This window comes from Anopheles stephensi, chromosome 3 (genome assembly GCF_013141755.1).
Source record: "Anopheles stephensi strain Indian chromosome 3, UCI_ANSTEP_V1.0, whole genome shotgun sequence".
Classification (NCBI taxonomy): domain Eukaryota; kingdom Metazoa; phylum Arthropoda; class Insecta; order Diptera; family Culicidae; genus Anopheles; species Anopheles stephensi.
In genome coordinates this window covers 42,395,201-42,419,055 of record NC_050203.1, presented here as the reverse complement: position 1 = coordinate 42,419,055, position 23,855 = coordinate 42,395,201, and the positions used below count along the sequence as shown (strand labels likewise).

General features: G+C 43.7%; 3 protein-coding genes across 19 annotated transcripts; 2 read left to right on the top strand and 1 right to left on the bottom strand.

The window, feature by feature from the left end:
* Positions 1-21: 21 nt before the first annotated feature.
* LOC118512373 (ATP-dependent RNA helicase Ddx1) lies at positions 22-2,728 on the top strand. Its single transcript, XM_036056723.1, has 2 exons — positions 22-391; positions 459-2,728. The coding sequence occupies exons 1-2, from the start codon at positions 376-378 to the stop codon at positions 2,627-2,629; spliced, it is 2,187 nt and encodes a 728-aa protein (XP_035912616.1). The 5' UTR covers positions 22-375; the 3' UTR covers positions 2,630-2,728.
* LOC118512393 (GSK3-beta interaction protein-like) lies at positions 2,682-3,405 on the bottom strand. 3 transcript variants are annotated; one of them, XM_036056770.1, is made up of 2 exons: positions 3,175-3,271; positions 2,682-3,115 (listed from the first exon to the last, which is right to left on the bottom strand). In XM_036056770.1, the coding sequence occupies exon 2, from the start codon at positions 3,109-3,111 to the stop codon at positions 2,710-2,712; it is 402 nt and encodes a 133-aa protein (XP_035912663.1). In that variant the 5' UTR covers positions 3,112-3,115; positions 3,175-3,271; the 3' UTR covers positions 2,682-2,709. The 3 variants fall into 3 exon arrangements, with proteins under 3 accessions (XP_035912663.1, XP_035912664.1, XP_035912665.1); XM_036056771.1 differs by having other exon boundaries at positions 2,690-3,170; positions 3,259-3,405; XM_036056772.1 differs by having other exon boundaries at positions 2,690-3,115; positions 3,259-3,405.
* LOC118512375 (endophilin-A) lies at positions 3,406-22,914 on the top strand. 15 transcript variants are annotated; one of them, XM_036056734.1, is made up of 13 exons: positions 3,450-3,977; positions 9,657-10,173; positions 10,994-11,062; positions 11,165-11,267; positions 11,319-11,381; positions 12,709-12,842; positions 12,914-12,980; positions 13,554-13,654; positions 13,762-13,865; positions 13,933-14,561; positions 16,696-16,788; positions 18,119-18,243; positions 18,306-18,764. In XM_036056734.1, the coding sequence occupies exons 2-13, from the start codon at positions 10,129-10,131 to the stop codon at positions 18,429-18,431; spliced, it is 1,659 nt and encodes a 552-aa protein (XP_035912627.1). In that variant the 5' UTR covers positions 3,450-3,977; positions 9,657-10,128; the 3' UTR covers positions 18,432-18,764. The 15 variants fall into 15 exon arrangements, with proteins under 15 accessions (XP_035912624.1, XP_035912626.1, XP_035912627.1 ...); XM_036056741.1 differs by having other exon boundaries at positions 3,482-3,912; positions 13,569-13,654; positions 13,933-14,030; positions 18,306-20,471; XM_036056742.1 differs by lacking the exon at positions 3,450-3,977 and adding an exon at positions 9,073-9,294 and having other exon boundaries at positions 13,569-13,654; positions 13,933-14,030; positions 18,306-20,471.
* The last annotated feature ends 941 nt before the right edge of the window (positions 22,915-23,855 follow it).

Genomic DNA, 23,855 nt, shown 5'->3' with positions numbered 1-23,855 from the left:
AAGGACGCGGTCTGTCAAATGATGACGTTGGAGTGGTTTGACAGTTGAGCTTTACTTTGTTGGTGTGTTGTTTGCCAAATATTGCTTAGTAAAATAGCAAAAGAATAAATTTTATTAGCAGACATTAAGTGCAGTTGTGCATACTCGGAACAGTTAGAGAGGAAACTACTTCTCAAACACTCTATAATTACATACATCATTAAGAAAACATTGGTTCATTGTAGCGTCTGTACATGCTGTGAACCAACCTCTTCTTCGGTCTTTGAAATCAGAAGAAAAAGACTTTCTTTCCATTCCAATTGTTGATATCGGCACCGCACCGCGAAAATAAGAAAGAAATTCATCAAATTTGATAAAAAGTAATTTTTACACACCATGACGGCTTTCGAAGGTGAGTGCAGTCTTCATCTACAAGTGCTTTTGTTTCACTCTCAAGCCAAAATCCATTTGTTTACCAGAGTTTGGTGTAATGCCGGAGATAGCCCAAGCTATCGATGAGATGGAATGGATGCTGCCGACCGATGTGCAGGCCGAAGCAATTCCGTTGATTCTTGGCGGTGGCGACGTACTGATGGCGGCCGAAACGGGTAGCGGCAAAACCGGCGCCTTTTGTTTGCCGATTCTGCAGATCGTGTGGGAAACGTTGCGCGACATCAAAGAGGGTAAGACGGGAAGAGCCACTTCACACAAGGGACAACCGTGGACGTTCTCGTACACCGATCGTGGCCATGCAATGGCTATCACGCCGGACGGATTGCGCTGTCAGTCGCGTGAGCAGAAAGAATGGCACGGATCGCGTTGCACCACCGGCGTGCGCAGCAAAGGCAAATACTACTATGAAGCGACAGTGACGGATGAAGGCTTGTGCCGTGTGGGGTGGTCGGCAGAGCTGGCCAGCCTCGATCTCGGAACCGATCGTTTCGGGTTCGGATTTGGTGGTACGGGCAGAAAATCCAACTGCAAGCAGTTCGACGTGTACGGGGAAGCTTTCGGCAAGCAGGACGTCATTGGATGCATGCTCGATCTGGATGGTAGAGAAATTGGGTTCTCCAAGAACGGTGTGCTTCTCGGTACAGCATTCAAGCTAAGCGATGCAGATGCAAAGAACAATTCTTACTACCCTGCCGTTGTGTTGAAGAACGCGGAAATAGCGTTTAACTTTGGACAAACCGATTTCAAATACCCGTTGCCTGCCGGTTACACGCCCGTGTGCAGCGTGGCCAAAGAGAACTTGGCGGAAAATCCCAACACGGGCCCAGCGGGTAGTGCTGAAGGCGAGGCCGCCAAACCAAAACCGAACGCTCCGCAAACCATCGTCATCGAACCGTCGCGTGAGTTGGCCGAACAGACGTTCAACCAGATACGAAAGTTTAAGAAGCATCTGAAAGATCCGGAAGTTCGCGAATTGCTGCTCATCGGTGGCGTGAATGTTCGCGAACAGATGGAAGTACTGCAGCGCGGGGTGGACATCATTGTGGCGACACCCGGTCGACTGGAAGATCTCATCGGTGGCGGGTACGTGCTGCTGAATAGCTGCAGATTTTTCGTGCTGGACGAAGCGGATGGCTTGCTGAAGCAGGGATACACCGACATGATCGACCGCCTGCACAAACAGATACCGAAGATAACGGCTGAAGGTCGCCGGCTGCAGATGGTGGTGTGCAGTGCCACACTGCACTCGTTTGAGGTGAAGAAGATGGCCGAAAGGCTGATGCACTTCCCAACATGGGTTGATCTGAAGGGTGAGGACGCTGTTCCGGAAACGGTCCATCATGTAGTGTGCATGGTCGACCCACAAAAGGACTCGAGCTGGCAATCGATGCGTACGCACATCCAAACGGATGGCGTGCATGCACGTGACAACGTGCGCCCCGGATCGAATACTGCGGAGACGCTTTCGGAGGCGGTGAAAATGCTCAAGGGGGAATACACGCTGAAAGCAATCGAGGAGCACAATATGGATCGTGCCATCATTTTCTGCCGCACCAAATTGGACTGCGACAATATGGAGCGGTATCTGCGGCAAATCGGTGACCAGAAGTACTCGTGCGTTTGTCTACATGGCGACCGCAATCCAAAGGAGCGCAAGATCAATCTGGAGAAGTTTAAGAACAAGGAGGTGAAATTCTTGATCTGCACTGATGTGGCTGCCCGCGGGCTGGACATAACCGGTTTGCCGTTTATCATTAACGTGACGCTGCCGGACGAAAAGTCTAACTATGTGCATCGTATCGGTCGTGTCGGACGTGCCGATCGGATGGGATTAGCATTTTCGCTGGTTGCGTCAGTGCCGGAAAAGGTCTGGTACCACGGGCAATGGTGCTCGTCGCGTGGCAAAAACTGTTGGAACACCGAGCTGACGGACGTGAAGGGGTGTTGCATGTGGTACGACGAAAAAATGTACCTCGCCGAAATCGAGGACCATCTGACGGTGACCATTCCCCAGATTGAAAAGGACATGAAGGTTCCGCTGAACGAGTTCGACGGTAAAGTGGTGTACGGTGAGAAGCGCATGAACACTGGCACTGGCTACAAGGACCACGTGGAGCAGCTAGGTCCCGTTGTGCGTGAGTTGGCTCGTTTGGAACGAGAAGCGCAGACACTCTATCTCAAACGCTTGGCGGTGTAGAGTGCGTGACGGAATTTTCCACAATTCAGCGATCATCGATGTGTGAGTGGGCTACCAACGTAAGAAATACAAGTAACAATTTATTCGATATCCGACAAACGCTCCTCCTGTGCAGTCTTTTGTTCTAGTTTACTTAATGCGCTTACAAGCGAGTTGCCGAAGGAATTTACGTACGAGCTTACAACTGACAACAGAGCGTAGGGTGTTTCGTAACGATGGTTCGAAGAACATTCCTCATCTTTAGTGTCGTGCATATCTCCCACAATTTGTAAACCTTCGGCATTCAGCTTTACGCACATCTGCTTGCCATCCAGTGTTGTGATGTTAATGAACGATTCTGTGCGCGTTGGGGGCAGGTCGGTGGAAACCGATATGTGCCGAACGTGCTGGGCAACATCTCGGATCACTGCTTCGGCTTCTTGTTTCCAGTCGATAATATTGTTATCACAGTACGCGTAGTAATCGTTCACAGAGTTGTCCATCTTTCTGGAACGCAAGTCCCGTGGTTTAGTCCTTTGAATTGTACTAGCACGCAGCTCACCTACAATTTCCAACCAATCACAGTGTTTGTTTGGATTGTTTGCTGCAGGCAAATTGGGCAATGTCATTTTTGTTTTGCTAAACCTTACCACAGTCTATCCGGAACCGCCGCGAGCCGAGCGGCAGCCCCCGAAGCGAAAGCAAGATCGAAAAGCACTCAACTACCGGCGGTAAACGTGTAGCTCTGTTCGGTGGATTTGAACTGTCAAACAGATGACACGCCAGAGCGCACAACTACCATCACACGAGAGAGAGCCTGTATCGCGAACGAGGTTATAATAATCCGTACCACTACAGCGGTAGCAGAGAGCTTCAACGTCGATTTCGTTCACTGCTCGCGAATATACCGAAATCTGGATTTTTGCGGCAAAGGTTAGCTTCCAAAACGACTTTAATCAAGTGCTTCAAATTTAGCTTCTATCGCGTCTGTGAGTGATTTACTGAAAAAGTCGTTCCGACTACTTCGATCCGTGCGCTGATTCCGAAACCGTGGCGAACAGAGTGACCTCCAGTGTGGTGTTATTTGTTGTGCTGTGCAAAAGTTCGCGAGCCGTGCGTATTTTCCCCCTTTTCGCCGTCATCTGTTTTCCTGCATGTGCGCCGTGCCGTTTTTCAGAATCTGATCAATGCTCGCTTGCTGTGGAGAGCAATAATCGTCCTTTGTCGAAGACACGCAGCAATCGCATGTTTGTGGGCGGACCTCCTGCAAAGGACCAACGCTAGCGTACCGACACCGAGCGATTGTAAGTGAGGACAAAAAGTGCGGCTTACATATCGATTATTTGCAGAAGAATGTCGTGTTGATGTTGTAAGTAAACGAAGCGAACGATATATGCACATCATCACACTTTGCAAAGTGTTAACGCAGTGATAAGGAATGTTCGAGCATTAACACTGATAAGCATCGTATTTATCGTTACCCTGCCCTGCCGTGGCAGCGGGTTTTCGCTTGTTGTTTGTTCCCACTACAGACGTACAGTCATTCAGCCAGTCTCCTGTCGGGCCATCTAGTGGACGATAGTGGAGAAAATATCGATCGTTTCTGTTTCTTTTTTTTTACCATAAATTTTCCAAAATTGGGTGGGTGGCCGATGGTCGAACGTTACGGGCGAAGGCCGGGCGGGGTGCACAAAACGGATGCGAATTTATGTCGAGTGGTATTCAATCAGCGGCGTCCGATGCGGTGCCTAACAATCTCTCGAGCATTGATGAAAGCGAACGAGATTCGGACGGCTGGTGTTCTGGTGATCCGGCCACACAAAAACAAATGATAACCCCCCCCCCCCCCCAAGTAGAGAGCTCCGGTAGGTTTATTTCTGCTGGATGGATGGAAAATTGGCAATGTCGGTCGGTGAAGAACCGGGAGCCGAACGATGAGCTGCCACACAACAACAACAACACGGGGGAGCGGACGACACTATTTTTATCGTTTTCAAGCGCACTGCCTATGGCCACCGATGATGGGATGAATGAAATCGGGTGGGGAGCTAGGTGTACGATTAGGTGCAGCTTGCGATGCAAATGACGGAAGCTGTGAACCGCCACGCTAATAGAACTCTCGCGCCTCGGGCGACCGTGATGATGTGTGCAGCGAGATTTGATCATGATGCAGCGGCCGCGTCGTCGCGAGATGCTACTGCTGCTGCACACGCACAGCAAGACGAGAGAACTGTAATGCACATTCTCTTGCACGCCTTGGCACCACCTCACACTCGCGAACCTGTGACCGGCTCTGCGCACATATTTCCAAGGTCAATGCTAATGCTATCGGTGGGAATGGGGCCGATTTCACGAACCTCCCCACTTCCCCACTCCCGCTAACCCGATGGGCTGCACACTGGATCAATGAGTCGATTTTGGGAGCGTGTTCTGTACGTTTTATGGTGCTTTGTTGGGCGGTTTAGAATTGCCGTCACTTAGTGGCAGCGTTCTAAATAAACGTGGATAACACGTATCCAGTCGATAGTGAGTGTGGCAGCAGATGATTTAGGTTAGAAAAATGGTTTTAGGTTAAACATTCGCTTTACAAGTACGCAACAAGAATTTTAGAGCCGTGTGTAATACGCGTACAGTATCTAAAGCCGAACGCATACGTGAATGGTAGGATAGCGAGACTGTCCACGGTAGGCAGATAAGATAAGTGCAAGTCGTTGGACGAGCACAAATGCTGTGGAAGTTTGCATGTTACTGTCCAGCAAAAGTAGAACCAAATGATGGTAATCACAATCCTTTTATGGGTTGATAGAAAAATGCACCGGATATGTTAAGGCAGCGGGTTCGATAAATCCTTCTTTTAGCTACCTCTTTAGCTAGACAAAGGAAAGATCGTTCTTTAGCTATTTGTTTTTGAAACATCCCATATGACGCCCTTAACCTTGGCCCTTGCAGGTATGCCCTGTTTAGCGTGTGCAACGCGTTAAAATTATCAACCGCCTAATAATTGTCTTGTGTATGTGTTAGGTTCTCTCAAACCGCATGTTATGCCATGCAGATTTAGCTGCTGTGCCTAGTCTTGGTCAATGTGAGCAGTTAGTTCAACATATAATTTAACCAATATAGGAATAGTTCTTCTTGGGATAACTGCTTTGTGCGGAGCAAAGGCACAGTACCGACCGATCTATACCACGTCAGTATTTCCTACGGTGGAACGGTCCGGTTGGGATTATACAACGGCTTCGCCATGGCATAATGAGACCATCAGCCCTGCTGCAGATAACTAAATGTAATAGCAAAGTTCTTAAGTCTCGATGTGAAGCATTAGAATGCTCCCCTATTGGGCTTTACTTGCATTTCTCCTCTGCATCTGGAAGACATTGTCAGCCACTCAACTGGAGTGATTCTGGATGGAAGCTCTGCCCACTGTTGAGTATCAAATACTCAGCTTTCCTTCTTAGTTTCCACATAATTATACGGTCGTACAACACCACTGATCCGCCAGTAACGAATGTCACTCACTAGACCAGTGATGTCAAACATACGGCGGCCGATTGTCAAACATACGACGGGCAAATTAGATTATAGCACTACAGCATATATATTTCGAAGATTTTGTAGATATTTGTAACAAAAATTGGTTACTAAAAGTGTATTGCAAATTCAAAGCAATTTGCCCCACACTAGAGCAAGTATCGTCGTGTGTTTGTTGATGAGGTTTTGGTGCTGCTGGAAACAGACCGGGCTGGATCAGTTACCATGTAAAATGCGAGGCTCACCAAGTAGGCATTGGTATCTCCAGTAGGTTAGCTTTTGGTGAGCAGACCACTAACAAACGATGGTCCTGCTAATGTTGACAGTCGATAATTGACTCACGCCGAAGTAATGTCAACTCATCAGCAAGATTTTGTTCGACTAATACTGCTAGACTATTTTTTCTGAAGTAATGTTTGTTCCCAGGTTCATGCCGTCAATGAGATTGAGCCGACTTATGCGGCAGAGATGTAGAACGTTTGATCTCTCAAATGCACGCGCCATCAAACAAAGTCTAGCCGATCCAGCATTGTCTCGCATACAGTTTTACTTATTCAACTTTAAGAAAAAGAACGTGACCAGTGCTTTAGGATTTAATTAAACTATTAATGTATGTAAAGGAATTTTGTCGAGCAAACCAGCAAGAAGCGAGTGAACTAGACATCCTCGTCCTACATCCACATCCAGCGGCCAAGAAGTGCGTCACGATTTCCATTTTCTTCGCCCGAGGATGATACAAAAATAAAAGGATTTATGGTTGGACAGGGCTTTAGTTGGACACAGAGTCATCGGGCATGAATAATCGTTAAAATCGGCCTATTGTTTACCGCATACGTCATAACGTTACACTGATTGTAGGCATCTTACAATATACGGTTTATGGACATGGTTAAACAATGGCGCCCTACTACAATATTAGAGTGCGCCAAGCGAAACCAACACATTCCGCCGCTAAACTAAATATGCTGCTCTAACGCTCTTGAACTAGCTGCCTATGGGTGCTTCAAACATGAGGATGCCTCCCCTGTTGTCTGGGGCACACCAATGCAAAAGCGATGAGCTTAAGAGGTTGCTGATATCGAGCGCTGCTCAACTCCATTCTAAAAATTGTGATGTGGTTCCACATGAGCAACCTTTTCGACGCTAGTTTGGTTCATGGTTCATCGAACGCAAGGCTGTTGATAGATACGTACGTTTGTTAGCTCCGTTCTAAGCGTGCAAAGAACGCATGTTTTCGCACCCATTTTGATAAGGGAAATTTTTGAAGCATACATATGCCGTTGGTCATGCCGGATACCGTGCCACAGTGCCAAGTTAAACTTCTTGCCCGATGGGGTGTTTTTATCAGCAGTCGAATATCAATGTCGACCATTGCCAAGAAGGCCAACAGGACGATACCGTCTGCTGTTTGTGTGTGTGTGTGCGTGTGTATGTGTGCTAAAGCGGCAATAAACAAATAGGCTGTGGGCGACGCTATGTCTAGATTTTCTTAGCCTCTTGAGAATGGTCGAACCAAGAGACCAATTTCTATTTGCATTAGACTTGCAGCCTGGAGCTATACAAAACCCAGCGAAGAACCGATTGCGTTGGTTCACCATTCTATACGCTTTGGACGTTTATATTAGGTTTTAAATTAATATTTGAATGTGTTTATCATTCCTAGATTGTCTTGCTTGACTGCTTGACTGCGTGCTAATGGCTTGTCGGTAATGGATAATTTTTTTTAAACAATGCTTAATTTGTTGGCTCGCTCTTTCATTGCAAGATAATCCGTGCACACCAAAATGGGGCTAGCTAGTGTGGTGATGCATTTCTACTATGCTGCTATGCTATGCTGCTGCTGCTCTGCCACAAAGGCGCACGCGTACGCAATAAAGGCTCTCTTCCCTGTGTGAATGACGAAACTGGTGACGAAACCGCGTGTTACAAAGCTTGCTGTCGGCTCTGCCCCGATTCGAAACTTCTTCATGTAGGTGTGTGTGTGTGGGAAAAATATACGCCTGTGCGTCCGTCTGTCCTACAATTCATCCAATAGATTGTGCCTACCTATCCTGGAGCTAGGAGCACGAAAAAGGCCAGTGTTGGCTAGTATCTCCCTGGTACGTGCGTACGTCGATAGGTGTAATAGTTCTAATAGTTCTCTCCCAAAACAGCGACACTTCCAGCAGAGAGAAGGGCATAAAGGTTTTGCTTACGCTCAAACAGCATGATTTGAATATTTGTATGAATGAATTTTCACGATTCACACACATGACACCACCGTCGTTAAACCATCACGTGATTTAACATGGGTAAGCGATTGGACCTACCGTTTTACATCGGTCGAAAAGTATATAATTGGTGTGAGTCTCACATGGGACATAAAAGGGATTGGGCAATATTATAGCTACAGCACTTCTTCAAAGAAATGACTTCGTCTTTCTAAGTTCTTCAACATGCTGTGTGGGCCGCAACCTTTATAAACACACAAATATTTCATCTATTTTTTGCTCCCTCTATTCCTCCGCCCAACTTTGCCTGTCAGCAAGTTTTTCTGGCGTTGGCGAATTGTATGTTGGTGGAATGAAAGCTTTAACGCCTGTTTGATTCATGCTGCAATCCTGCAAATATTAACACACAGGCCAAGAGGGAGCATAATGAGCGGGGAGACACGCACACACACACACACACACACACACACACACACACACACACACACACACACACACACACACACACACACACACACACAGTTAAAATGATAGGATCACCTCCAAAGCTACCAACTTACTACCAGCAGCACTTGCTGGCTTTACTCTCTTCCTGGGAGAGCATCTCGAGCTTTACTACGGCTTTTGCTCAGAGTTTGTCCCCGCAAGAGAAAGCTTTGTGCTGCGAGTAACCTCAATGAAATTGGCGTTAACTGGTGCTGCAAACTTCCGACGATGGTGGTTTAGTGGTGGTCCACGTTCTTTGACACAGTCCTTTCGAACAGCGCCTCGGTTACGGCTCGTGTGAACGTTCTTTCCCGTGTGAACCGCGCGTGTGTGTGTGTGTTTGTGTGATATAAAATTGTATTAATTGTAACGCGATTTAAATCTTAACGTGGAGCGTCATTAGTGCCGCAGTGCTGGAAGCTTCTGGTGGAAAAGAATATCCAACAATTCGGTGGTTTCGATGTAAGGAGAAAAACGAGCCACGAGCTTTCTTCAGGGTTGATTTTTGCGCTGGGCATGGCTCCAACTTGTCCTTCCTTGTCGCGTCACATGGGGTACCTGGGGCAAGAAATGTACACTCCTGTTATGGAAAATAGTGAAAATCATACCGAAATGCCCCTTTTTTTTCGCAAGAATCTGGCGATTAGTCTGTTTAAATGTATTAAATGTATTTTTTTTCCACTTTCTCGTTTCGTTTTTCCATGCTTCTACTCAATTCAACGTCTGGAACGTGTAACCGCTCGGACCATTGTCGGATGATCATCCTCGTCGCCGTGGTGCGGTGATGATGGCCTTACTGGGGGAAAAATCGGAACGGAAAACAGTGTACCAATCCTTGTTAATAGGAGTATCCTGTTAAAGTACGGAACAGCAGCGCTATATACCCTTCGTGTGAAATTTATGTGCACTTGTGTGTGTGTGTCTGTGAATAAGTTTCCCGTGTGGAATAGTTCGCAGTGGAGCAGTGTGGTTGTATAATAATAACAATAATAATCAGTGTGCACAAGAACCGAGCAATCCAGTGAAACTAGCACGTCCTAAATCCTGAAGTATTGTCGAGTTCATCTTGACAAAGCAAAAAAAAAAAAAAAACAAAACAAAAGCGGGCAACGTTTCTTGTTGGCCAGTGTTTTCTGTGCGCTCATCGTCCATCCGTTGAGTTGCTGCGAGAAGTGCTGCAGCTCTTGTGGTGAAGCCAGCAGCTGCAGGAGAGAGAGAGAGAGAGCGAGGATACCCCCTTTTTGAGACAGTACGGGAAAATAAAAATCTTCCACCATTTTCTCCAAAGGCGAAAACATGGCATTTGCGGGCCTAAAAAAGCAAATTAATAAAGCAAATCAGGTAAGGTGGTTTTGGGTTCGAGTAGCATTATTGATTAAGTACAGTTGACGACGGCTGGGTGTATTACACAACACATGGTATTGAACGATGCCTGTAATTTTCAATAGTTAGGTATAGTGTTGTAGCAGTAAAACATGCAAAATTAGGTAAATTGTGGAGCCACAAATTGAACACAATATGCTCGAGATGTATGCTGCAAAAAAAAAATGGTGTACAACAGTGCACTTTTGAGCATAAAAATCCTACATTGCGTTATGTGTACGAGGACAAGTTCAAAGTAAAATGTAGGTCACGACCAACATTGAAGATGGTATATGCCAACCCACCTGCCCTGTAGCAATGTGACGCGCTTCCACAAGCCTTAAGTTTTCGAGTGCAAAGTGTATGCAACATGAGAATACTTGTCGTTGTTGCAATGTTACTTGAACTTCTCTTCACTGCCACCAGCGACCAGGTGTTGAACCATTTTATGAAGCGATTTTCACGTGTAAATTTTTCTTTTTTATTTAACTACAGTGATGGTGAGTTTTAAGCAATTTGGTGGAGAGTGAGTGATTGAGGAAAAATAGATTAATTGTTTTTTTTTTTTAATTTCCATTAAGCAATGTTTATGATGGCAGCTGAAAAAGATTTTAGTCGCAAATTGACATCACATTCCTCGATACATAGGAGCTATTATGGATTTCAAAATTAAAATGCAGCCAAACATAGTTCAGTGGTGGAGACGCCTGGTGTTTTACGGCGAAAAAGCGCTAGGGATCAAAAAAGAGATAGCTGCTATTATTATTATTTGCACACTAATGCTTTTGTGGTATTCCAGTATGTCACTGAAAAGATGGGAGGTGCTGAAGGCACCAAACTCGACCTGGACTTCATGGAGATGGAGCGTGTAAGTTTGTTGTGCAAATGAGTATATATATATATATATATGCATAATGCACTCGAAGGCTGTGAACCGCTAATGCAATGTCTGCTCCACTTCTCGCCACAGAAAACGGACGTCACAGTCGAGCTAGTCGAGGAGTTGCAAGCCAAGACCAAAGAGTACTTGCAACCGAACCCGACAGCTAGAGCAAAGATGGCAGCGGTCAAAGGTATTTCTAAATTATCAGGTCAGGCTAAAAGTAATACTTATCCACAACCAGAAGGTATACTGGCTGACTGCATGCTGACGTACGGTAAAAAGCTGGGTGAGGACAGTATTTTCGGTAAGTACAGCGCGGACGGCGTGTTTACGTGTTTTGATTTTCGTTCAATTACGCACAATTTTAACAAACGTATAAAGACAATGGTTGTGGAATGTGTTTGTTTCCATTGCGGTGGTTTGTTTGCCGATGTTCCATTCACACATCACAGGCCCATAAAAGTCGCTCGTGCAAGTGGGCACATGTACTTGCATTATTAACAATGAATATCCGTAATGAAAGGAGCAACGCACGAAACAATGCATTACCATGTTTTGTTCAAAAACGTTACTCGTCAAGCGTTGTGTACGAGGAAAAGGTTTCGTGGAACTGGACGATGTGACAAGCTGAGCATTTTCCCCCTTAAACGTGTAGTCCAACGTAAAGTGAGCAAGGAGTGTGCACACTTAAACACACCATTTGAATCCTGTCTGTTGCTTGCTACTCCGTAAGAGAGATTAGAGTAGAATTTCCGAATGTTTCTCTACGCACAGTAACTTAATTAGGAAATGCTCAGCATCTTTTAAAATCCCTCTAGTAGCTCTCAAAAGTATATTTAAATTCCATGCAGTCAGTCATATTAATACAATCAATGCAGCATTCAAATCTTTATTAGCTGTTTGAGCTTTCTCTCTCCCTCTATCTCTGTTTTTTAATCTCTATTTCCTTTCTAATGCACCCCCGATAAATGTTTTACTGAATCCCTTATCATACTCTGTTAGTGTATACTTTACCGCTAGTGTTGGAGTTTGTCTACCAAAAAAAAAACCGAAAATATTAAAACTTTTCTCCCTATCTACAGTATAAACTCGCCTATACTCATGCTTAAAAAACGAAAAGTACTTGCTTATATCATGGTGTACCGTGGTATTGATGCGTACAGAATCTGAATTTATAATTATTACTAATTTCTTACGATTAGCTCGATCGCTGATTCCTCCTACCGTATAAATTCCATGCCTGTACCCTTCACTATCTTTACCGAGATTTAATCTATCTGTATATACTGTGGTTCTAATAATGCAAACCCTGCGAACTTATTGCAAACGTGATGTCACTGCATATAGTAACAAACATTAGAGAATACACTTCTACTCCATTTAATGTGCTTGCGCATGTGTTTAGCGACCCGATAAACTAATATTTCTTCACCTTATTTCTTCACTCAACTCTTCACTTCCAACTGATCGATTGTCGATACACAATCTCCATCACCGCTGCCCGGCCATTTGCGGTGTCGAACGTAATGATGGAACCGATGACTGTACGCGATTGCTTTTGGGGCTTGCGACAACACTACTTGCGACGGTATGACCGCACGATCTGCGCGTCCGTTTTCCAACCTATGCAGCGGCGGCGTTGGTTGAAATGGGCGATTCGCTCAAGCAGATGGCTGACGTGAAATACTCGCTTGATGATAACATCAAACAAAACTTCCTCGAGCCGCTCCATCAGCTACAGACGAAGGATTTGAAGGAAGTGATGGTAAGTATCTGCTCGGGATACGATCCCATGCATTGAATGAAGCAATCTACAATGCGACTCTTCGTTTGCAGCATCACCGTAAGAAACTGCAAGGCAGGCGTCTTGATTTCGATTGCAAGAAACGGCGACAAGCCAAAGGTATGTGAAAGCCACTGTGTGTACATACTTACACCATGTATTTCCATCATCCAGCAAAGCTAGAAACAATGGAGTCCGATTATTCTTTCATAGATCGATTCGATTTTTCCCAGTACGAGTACGATAATACTTATATTTAGCATATCTTGAACATCGCAAATGTAGCTTTAGTTTATACTAAAACTCTTTTTAATTTGATTCTCTATGAGTTGTTTGTGTATCCCAAGTTTTATTTATGAACCTACTTAATGTTACTTTTCGTTTGAATTTAATGCTTTATTTACATGTTTTTATTTTATATACCTTATCGTGTGCTTTTATTTTCTTTATTTTCATGTTCTCTGGTGTATGTTTTTGGTTCCTGGTCAAAACATACGCACTGCTGCACTGCTCATGCACTCGTCATCTTTACCCGCTTACAACCGATCCTTGAATATGTATTTTTTTATTTATTTCCATTTCCAATACTTACACTCCACTTTGGTTTGTAATTGTTCTCGATGTTGTGCACGCTTTGTTTTACACCGGCTTTACACCGTTCGCACAAACGAAATTGAACGATGCTAATCAAAGGATCTCAAATTACAGATGATGAAATTAGGAGCGCTGAGGAGAAATTTGCCGAATCGCTACAGCTCGCACAGGTTGGAATGTACAATCTGCTGGAGAATGATGTAAGTAGCGCGTTTAACTTGCAGTAAATTCGTACAGCTTTGTAAACGTAATGTTTGTCCTTTGTTTCGGAATCTGCATCCGTGCCACGTCCAACACTGCTTGCTAGGTCGAGCAAGTCTCGCAGCTGGTAACGTTCGCTGAGGGAATGCTCGATTATCATTCTCAATGCTCGGAAATACTGAAGGTGCTGGTGGAAACACTGAACGAAAAGTAAGTTCTCCAGTGCGCGGGTGTTCGGATGTGGTAGTCTAACGTTTCTTGATGTGCATTTCCACAGGCGTGAGGAAGCCGCAGCCAGGCCAAAGTCCGAATTCGTCCCCAAGACGCTTGCCGATCTGAACATCGAAATGCTCGGTTCGCAGGATGGAATGAACGGTGGGCCCCATTTCCTTAATCCCAACAGGTTGAACAATTCCCATCACCACATGTACAGCTCCCAGCAAAATCTGTCCGCTAACAAAAACCACGCTTCCAACCACAACAACAATAGTAGCCACTTTAACCGCAACCGCCTGTACGGCTCCCATCAGAGCCTGGCGTCGACGCGGAGCGGGGGCGCCTCGAGCGCAGTCAGTGGTGTCGGTGGCAGAACGGGCGACACAAGCGGCGTTGGTAGTATGAGTAGTGCCGACGGGTCCGACATGCGCCCACCGTCCTACGGTGCACCTGTGGACAGCTGGTTAAACGCATGGGATCAACCGACTGGTGGGGAGTTTGCCGGAAACGGCAACGGTGGTGTTGGTGCAGGGTCTAGGCAGGGCAAGATTGGTGCGGCCTACAGTGGGTCCAACGTTCGGTACGCTAACAAGAGCAGTACGAACAGTACGATGTACAGTTCCGCTTCTACCAATAGCACCGCAATTGGGTTTGCTAACAACAACCACAACTTCAGTGTACCTTGGTCAGGTGATTTGTTTTGTTTTTTACTTTATTAATTTACTGTTTTTCTTTTGTTTTATTTAAGATTTAGTTATAGTCTATCATTTGAGTGTAATACCAGTGAATAATGCACTGTTTAGTCAGGGTTTTAATGATCCAACTCGTTAAAAAAGAGATCGAAACATTCTCTTCTTCCATACAGGGTTTCTCAGCCCAGTTCAACCTTGTAACGCTATACGTCAGCAGCGTAAAACGCTAATCCCACATCGTAAATGCTGCTTAAACTCTGTAACATCATGTAAAAAAAAGCATGTTTATACTGCGTGGTTCGATGTGATACTGTTTAATATTTAAACTTTAAACCGTTTACTCGATGATGTTATATGATTTCTATTTTAAAATTTTAATTAAGTATTAAAAAACTAAGATGAGTCTGTTAGATTAGATTTTATTGTTTATTTTGAGATTCGAGATTTTAATGCTTTTTCTATTCCATAAAGCATTCTTCTTCTTCTTCTTCTGGGAACCACAATCCTGCAAGGTTTCGGCCTGACATTTCTTTCTTCGACTCGATTTTTTCCCGTAGCTGGATAGTCACAGTCCTAAGTACGGGGAGGTGGGAGGACGATTCGATTCGATCTTGCCGTGTTAAGTGTACAGAGTGTTACAATGTTGATCTGGCCTGAGAAACCCTGTAATGTGAATAGCGTCGCATCGTTAGTATCCATTGTTCTGTCGCGACAATCGATAAGTACCCAACGATGGATAGTATAAATATTCACATTATTCACTGATCCGTTCACATTACTTTAAGTTATTTGCTGTACTGTACAGGAAAATTAGTGAAGGGCTGTGGAGGGATAGTTATACATTTATGGTTGAATTCGTAAGTGATAGTACATCAGTATCATCTTTCACTTCGTGATAATGTAAACACAAAAACGGACAAGAAAATGTAGGTACAGACGGCTACGGGTTCTACAGACGATCGCGCACACATAAACGCAGACAGCTGCTATAGAACTAAGTAAGGATGCATACTGCACGGAAGATATAGTTAGCATCGAACATTAGAGGGTATCCAAAGTAGTACCGCACGTTGGCTGTGGACCGGAGGCGAACGATATAGTACGTTCGTAATAACGCAACCCTTCCCGTCCTCCGAAAACCGAATGTCTACCGTCGGGGCCTCACGTTCATGCTGGTGATGGGAATTTGCTTCACGTAAATAGTGTAACAACTTATGCATCTGTTTAGTCCCGTAAGCTACCTAGCTACCATTGACATGCGCGGGGATTGAAATCCTTGTTGGCATCCTTTGCTTCACTGTTTGCTCACACCAAGTTCACTTCATGCTTATCATTTCCTATTGGTCACGTTGGCAATAATTATTGTACACCTTGTTTGTCACAGTTTGGTGAGGGTTATCAACGGTTGAAGTGAGTCATCATAGTCATTGCCTAGCTGCTTTTGGCTAGCTGATCCGTTCCGTACTTAAAGCAGTGTAGTACATGTATGTTAAATTTCGATTGGATAACGTTTTTTTTGCGTAGTATCGTATCCGCATACCTTTCGGTAAAGCAGAATCTATCACGCCCAATGATGTGCTCCAATATTTCATGTCCGGAAGTTGTGCAATTGTTTGTTGTGTTTAAAGCGATTCCAAATGACTTTAGCAAACAATATTATCTATCGGTAATGGCATCGTGTGGAGGATTACCATTGTCATGCAGTTGGACAGTTTGCAAATCGCAAATGATATGCTGACGATAGGAAAATACAAATGTCTGTGATGCAATTATTCAACCTTATCGTATCATGGATTTGCTTGTTACCATTCTGTCATTTCTTCCCTTATTCTGTATCCTGATGTTTATCGCAACTTCCTCTAACGTGTGTTATGTCATATGAAGTACACTATTTGTCCAACACCATATTTGTCGATCAATGGTATGAATATGTATGTCTTTCTGAATGATTGTTTAAATATCTTCCTATATATCTCTTTCTATATTTCTCTCTCTCTCTCTCTTTCTCTCTTTCTCCCGTTTTCTCTCTTGCTCTGATTTGGAAAAATTACAATCACTGTCGTCATTGTTTTCTTTTTCTTTTCTTTTCTTTAAATGTGTTTTTGCTATTTGTATGACTTACGTATCGCTAGGCGGTTCATCATCACATCTCAGTTCGCCGGTCAATAAACCGACACATCTGGAACTGTTGGGCAATGGTCAAGCACAGGCGCGTTCTACTAATGGTAAAAAAAAAAACAGATTGAATCATCCATCCTACTCGGAATTCATAAGTAACACCTTTAATTTGGCACAACTACACGAACTTAACACAACATGTATACTGAAACACAAAATTCTACTCAACGTCCTTATGTTTATCGTGCAAAAAAAAACAAAATGGTTCTGTAGCCTGTGTTTACAATAGAATCAATGCAATATTGTTTATTATTGTCTGTATGGAACGCCTGCCTGTTGTTGTTGTTGTTGTTGTTTCTTTTATAAAATGTTTTCACCCCCCCCCAGTTTCTGACCAATTCCGATGACCTTATCCTTTTCAGATTGGTTTGCATTATCATTAGTTTGCTTTCTATGTGACGAACATTGGATTGGTACAATACGCAGCTTTGCTATTTCCGCTTTTAAACTGCATGAAACAATCATTTTTAGTTTGTTTTAGTCGTCATTTTACGGGATTGTTCAGTTGATAATGTAAAAGCATCCATATGTTTTGTAAGCTGCTTAGATAAAATTGCACAAAAAGCTAGTTGACATGGGAACGGCTTCAGATGATAGGGTAATCAATTACATGTTTACTGTGAAGTTACCAGATGATATTGGACAATACGTTATCGGCTCATCATCATTAATTAATAAAAAATACCAGATGATATTGTAATTGGAGCCAGATGATATTGTAAATGGTTCCTTAGGTAAAATTAAAATTCGTACACCAACTGGCACTTTCTGGCGTACTGGATTTTCTGGCGTTCCAGACAGCTCCAGTAAGTTACGCACTCACTCGAGTGGCGGCAGGTCGTGTATAATATCATAGGCTTCAATTACAATATCATCTGGTAACTTCACAATGAAAGAAAATAGATTCCGCTGTCATCTGAAGCCGTTTCGCACGTCATCTAGTTGTTGTACCCTCTAGTCTAAGAAGCCTACAAAACGATTGATGATTTTACATTTTCAATTGAGAAACACTGCATCATTACCATGTGTGTGAGTGAGTGTATGTTTGTGTGTATTTGACAGAAAATTTTACATTTAGCAAATATTAGTAAAAGATCGTGTCCGTTTGGTTTCGTATTTTGAAAGATTAGACATCCACCATCATTAACAACGTACTGTTGTACCAATGAAGCAAATCAGCTGAATATGGCTAAGAAATTGCAAATCCTGCTAGTGAGAAGATTGCACAGCGTAAATCAATCAAACAAAAAGGCTAAAGTAGTTGTAAAAAAAAAACGAAAAGAAAACCGAAACACACATGTATCCGTTATCACTCAATATTAACCAAATGTGTTTGATCTTTTTGTTTTTTGGCATGCCCATTATTATGCTTATTAGCATCCCCATTGCCATCGCCGATGCGCTCTCCCGCAAGAACACCGATGCCAACCAAACCCACACAACCGTGCTGCACAGCGCTGTATGACTTTGAGCCAGAAAACCCTGGCGAGCTGGGTTTTAAGGTAAGCGGTTTCGTTTTCCGATGTGCATACTGAAGCTAAAATACAAACGATACAACTTGCAGGAAAATGATGTCATTACGCTCATCCAGCGCGTGGATGAAAATTGGTTCGAGGGCAGCCTGAACGGAAGGAACGGATACTTCCCCCAGTCGTATGTACAGGTGACCGTGCCACTGCCCAGCAATTAAACAGTAGCCAGCAGCAGGCATGCAAGCGCGTTAAGGTTATAATTACTCAAACATACTACGTTACGAACTTACGCAAACAAAAAAACACAACCCACAAACAAATGACAATTAAAGCAACGCAAAAACAGAGCGCGTATCATCTCTCCTCTTGAGAGATCTGGGAGTGGGAGAAAGGGAAGATCGATAAGTACACGGAGAGGACACTCATGCTGTGGTCAACTGTAACAGTATAATTATGCTGCAGCAGTGTTGGCAGGAACTGAGCAAAGTACTGAAGCATTGAGTTGACGGTCCGGCAACGGTCCAATAACAATCTGCCGTGATTGATGCATACATCGGAATAGCTAGCGCCAAATCACAGCATAACAAACAGGAAGAAAAAAAAAGTTCATAAGCTATTAACCCAAGCCGTCTCCTCCAGACAGAGAGAGAGAGAGAGAGAGAAAAAAAACAAAACAAAAACACACACACACACACACACACTTTTTGTCTCCTCTCCAATCTATGCAACTAGTTTACATACTGAACAATTAAATTACTCGGCTGGAGGAAGGTAGCAACAACAACAATAAAACACACACACACACACACACACACAGAGAGAGCAAAATGACTTGGCAGTAGTATCGGTTCGAAGTTGGCATTGATTTGACTGGTCACTAGCGGTTAGTATTCACCCAACCTATACACACACATCTTTACACAGTGAGACACGTTACAGGCCATATGTATATGTGTGTGAGTGTTGTTTGTTGAAAAGAGCAGTGGCCATTTTACTCTGTCCTTCACTAATGAACGTTATGTCCACTCATGTAAGGAGCGTGCGAGCTGTTTTAATCGAGCAAACGTTTTATTCAACACAAAATCACAACTTTAAAACCGCAAACGAATTGGTCGGATACGAATTTTACTTTCGCGAACCGCGGACTCACGCGCTAATCCATCCAACGTTCTCTTTTATTATTAGGTGAGGGGTAGAAGATGTGTGTGTGTGTGTGTATGTGTTTTCCCCCTTTGGTTACCTATCCCAGTTTCAAAGATCAGGCCAGGAGTGTAATATGGGAGGTTAGTAGGATGTGACTGTATTGGTTGGTGAAACATCCACGTTTGCCATATAAGGAATGAGGAATGAGTAGCGTCGTAGGGAGGAGAATGCGAGAAGCGAAACATTATGAGATTAGTAAGACAGCGTTATGTTTGTTGACAGCTGCATGGTTTAGGGTGGCCTACTGTCATCATGTTGCCGTTATATATATTTTTTTGCTTTATTATAGTATATCACAGTTTGTTGATATTTGAGCATCACGTTTAGGTAGAAGCATCATCATTGGTGAGAGCGTACGTTTGCTGGGTTTTAAGTATTGCGAGTGAAATAATGCTTACGTTACTGCAGATATACAATACCTGTTATGCGAGCTCTCTCTCCCTCTCTCTCTCTCTCTTATTTAGCCAGTTGGTAACGAGTCAAGAGGAAGCCGGTCGGCAGCCTGTAGTAATAGTGCGAATCGAACAGTAGGCTTAGTATTTGCGTTAGTATTGATGTTTGATAGCTAATTTTAACATTAATTACAACCGGTTTTTTTTTGTTGTTGCGCCGCGTTATAACTGTTTTATAGCAACCTGTTTTTAATTAATCTATTTGACCAGCTTTCGGTAACCATGCCACCTACAAACGTTGCTCAAAATGCAGTGTGAGGGAACTGCATATTGCTTTTTTCTTCTTTGGAATTCCTTTAACGTATGTACAAGAGCTTTTCTCGTACAAAAACCGCCAGTTCGGCAGTTGAGACACGATTGTTTAAGGTTGCACGAGGATAGGAAACCTCTACTCCTTCCGCTGATGTCAATGTGTTGCGCCCACGTTAGTTTGAGCAAGCGCATTACTAAGTTAAGGCTGATTAGTACCGGCTTAGAGTATTATTTGTACAGATGAAACTAATTGTACGTTTTACCTCCTTTAGCGTCCTACTTTAGTAAAATCGCTCAGAGTCATTATTAGTACGGATAAAATGATAAAATGTTGAAACAATCTGCCGTCAAGCTGTGTTACGGGGTTTTTGTTTTTGCCGTTTCCTCACTCATGGATTATATAGCGCATTTTAAGTGAAAGTCGAACACAGATTTGGGCGTCCGAAATAGCATTTATTGTTTTACTTCGATAGGAGCTTCGACGCGGTGTTCATTGGTGGTTTGTTTGGTTTTTTTTATTGCTTTAAATGAATCAGAGAAAGGCTGTGTCCGATAGTACAGTTATATGCATCTAGCTTTGGTTCGAAAAAAAAATCTAATCTCACTGGAAAAGCGGTCAAAAAACAAAACGCCAACCGAGAAAATGGGACTGTCGAGGAAGGTGGAGAAAGAAACACGATTGGGTGTAACACGGAAGGGGGGAAGGCGGGGGGGGGGGGGTTTGAGCAAGCAAAACAGACGTGTGACTAGTGCCCGAAACAAGTTCTCTCTGAACCATTTATTTACTAACGTGTACACCGACTCTATCGGAAGCCTCTATGAATCCTCTCCCTGAGCTAATGTTAGTGCAATGATATTTGACATTAAAGTATATACAACCAAAGATATTTACCCGGCTTCGGGGCGCGAAACAGAGTCTATAAACGATAGCTACCACCACCACCACCACCACCACCATCACAAAAGGGTCAACGATCGACGAGCGATCGTGTCCGGTCGATCGAACGGTTACGCCGGCCGCATAATTCATCGGCAATATATAGTGGCGGCGTGATGGGGAACGATGTGATGGGCAGATGTATTTACAAAACAAAACACAACACATCTCTACATGTCCAAACGCTTACGGTGATCGGAATGAAGGAAACTGTTATCTTGCTGAACATGTGCGAAAGGTGTGCAGATATAGGTAGGGTTATCAATTCTTATTCACACGGCCCACTGGTACGGTGCGGGAGTTTTCACCGAGGGAAGAGACACCAGCAAAAAAGAAAAAAGAAAAAAAAAACACTAAGACTCTCTCCGTCTCTCACACTCTTCTCTCATATCTTCTAGCTTAATAAGCTTCGTAATTGTTGTTAATCGTGGTTCTTGTGTAACTTTCCACTGTTTTAATTTCAATGTTCCGTAGGTGCCGTAGTGGTGGAGGTGGTGGTGGTGGTGGTGGTGGGTCAGAAAGGAAAAACAAGCGATTCATGAGTACGATCAGTTTTGCCAGCATTTTAAGCACCATTAAGAATCGGTGCCGATCTTCTTGGCACACACACACACACTCACACCGGATATGCACCGATGCAAAGACACATTAAAGACACGATTAAATTGTGTACATACTGAAGAACATCACATTTCGGAAGGAGTAAATAGACAGACAGAGACACACAAAGAAAACTCCCGCAAATCATGCACAAAGCAACAGTTTACACTGCACATGCAAAAAGTGTGAGCAATTAGGCGAGATTTAACGGTAGTGGCGGAACTAACGATGCGGATATGGTGTGCAATTACATGGAACTGAACTCGGTAATGGAACTAAATGTACGAAGAACCTAGTAGAAGCGGTCCTACCCCTCACCCCCCTCCAATCCTCCCGACAAACCCCACACACACACTAATGGTAACCCATGTTTCCGTAGGGTTCAAATCAAGCACCTTAACATTACAAATGAATCAAAACCACTTGAAAAAAATAATAGCAAAGTTACGATTGGAAGGTAATTGCTTCACTTGTGAGATTAATTTTCCTATTTTGTGGCACTCAGTCAGTAGCACAGAACACACACACACACACAGTTTAGATGAGAAAGGTTAGCCATGCAGGTAGGTGGTTCGTTACGTTATGATCATGTGCAGTACAGCGATCTGTTAATTATATATATGCCTTCCAATGCCGTGATGTTGGATGATCGCAAGGAATAAGTTTCTTAACTTCTTGCTGCTTACTTGTGCTACACATGCAGTTTCATCCAGCGTATTGAATTAAAGATTAAAAGTACCATCACACACACACACACACACCCGTGTACACTGGACACTCTGCAATCCATTAGGAAAGGGAATAAATAGATCGTTCATTGGCATTGGTGGCAACAAAAAAGAAAAACGAAAAAAACAGTTTCAAATTCTCGACGATCGAACTCGAAACGATGTCAAACAATACTAAAATACTTTGAAATATCATCTTAAAGGACAATACATAGCTGTTAAAGTAAAACTAAATATGGAGGCAACTGTGGGGCAAGATAATTATGAAATGGAGGGAGAAAACAAACAAAAAAAAAACAAAACCCAAAACACACAACTACAATCTTTAAGGTTTACAACTTTAAGTGGAATTAAACGGTAGCATTAGTGGAACGGCGAAGGGAAACGAATGCTTGGGAACGGTGGTGGCAGTATTAGCCTAGCCGGCCGACAGATAACATGGTGTAGGACACACAGAAACACAGGATAGTTATAACACTCGTAACTAATAATTACAGCATACATTATATTTGAATCGTAAAAATACATTTAAAAAAACGCAAACAGCAAATGAGATGAAGGCAGCAAAAAAAAAAAAAAACAGGCTCCCCCGCCCATGTGTATGTTGTGTACATTTGTGTATTATGTGTGAAAAGTATATGATTCAATTGAAGTATATAAACGATTACCTTCACCTGCAGTGTGTGTGTGTGTGTTTACCGCAAGAAAGAGCAGAAACATCACGCCACATTGTACACTCGAATCGAAGGATTGCGACCCGAACGCTAGAAACTAGAAGCGCCACGAAGCGAACGGAGTCGGACGGGAGAGCGGATGCATTGTATCGACGAACGAACGCCACCCAATAAACGGTTCTTGAAACGTTAAGTCGCTGTCATCATTAGAGTAGAGCCAGCTCTATTGCTCAAGTCGGAGATTTTATCACGGGACGGGAGCGTCGCTGATACCTCTTCGTGACGAGTGACGAGCGAGGGACCTCTGGGGGGAGAGCTCAGGAATGGTGAGCATACCGTCAGAAGAAATCACACTGAAATCAGCTCCTGTCCTTAGAATGTACATAAGCCGGTTCGTCCTTGCAAAGGCTGTCGAAGAAGGTTCCCCACATTTACGCTATAGATTGTGTAGGGCGTACAGAACGAGAGTGAATGTTCAATTTGGTTGAATGACACGGAAAGCGATCGCCAGCCTCCGTGTTCTCTATGTTCTGTTTGGTCCAACTCTGTCAAACTGTCGCTATCAGTCGGGCGGGTTTAAGGCAAATATTGGTCGGGAAGACTGTTTTCTCAATCACCACGTCTTTAATCCACGGCGCTCAACTAAATTTCGCAATCAACACCATAACAGGTGACCGTTGGTTGCCTGATCGGGGACTTGGGCAAAGCGAAAGACTCTCCCTGATCGTCGTATCAGTAACATCGACGATCTCGAGTTGGTAGAAGAGTTTCGTTAGTTTGGAACTATCGTTAGCCC

Bases quoted from the DNA above. Each gene is read 5' to 3' on its own strand.
- LOC118512393 (XM_036056771.1), bottom strand. From the start codon at position 3,111: ATGGACAACTCTGTGAACGATTACTACGCGTACTGTGATAACAATATT.
- LOC118512375 (XM_036056729.1), top strand. From the start codon at position 10,129: ATGGCATTTGCGGGCCTAAAAAAGCAAATTAATAAAGCAAATCAG. The intron at 10,174-10,993 runs GTAAGGTGGTTT...GTGGTATTCCAG, and splicing joins AAATTAATAAAGCAAATCAG to TATGTCACTGAAAAGATGGG. The intron at 14,562-16,695 runs GTGATTTGTTTT...ACGTATCGCTAG, and splicing joins CTTCAGTGTACCTTGGTCAG to GCGGTTCATCATCACATCTC.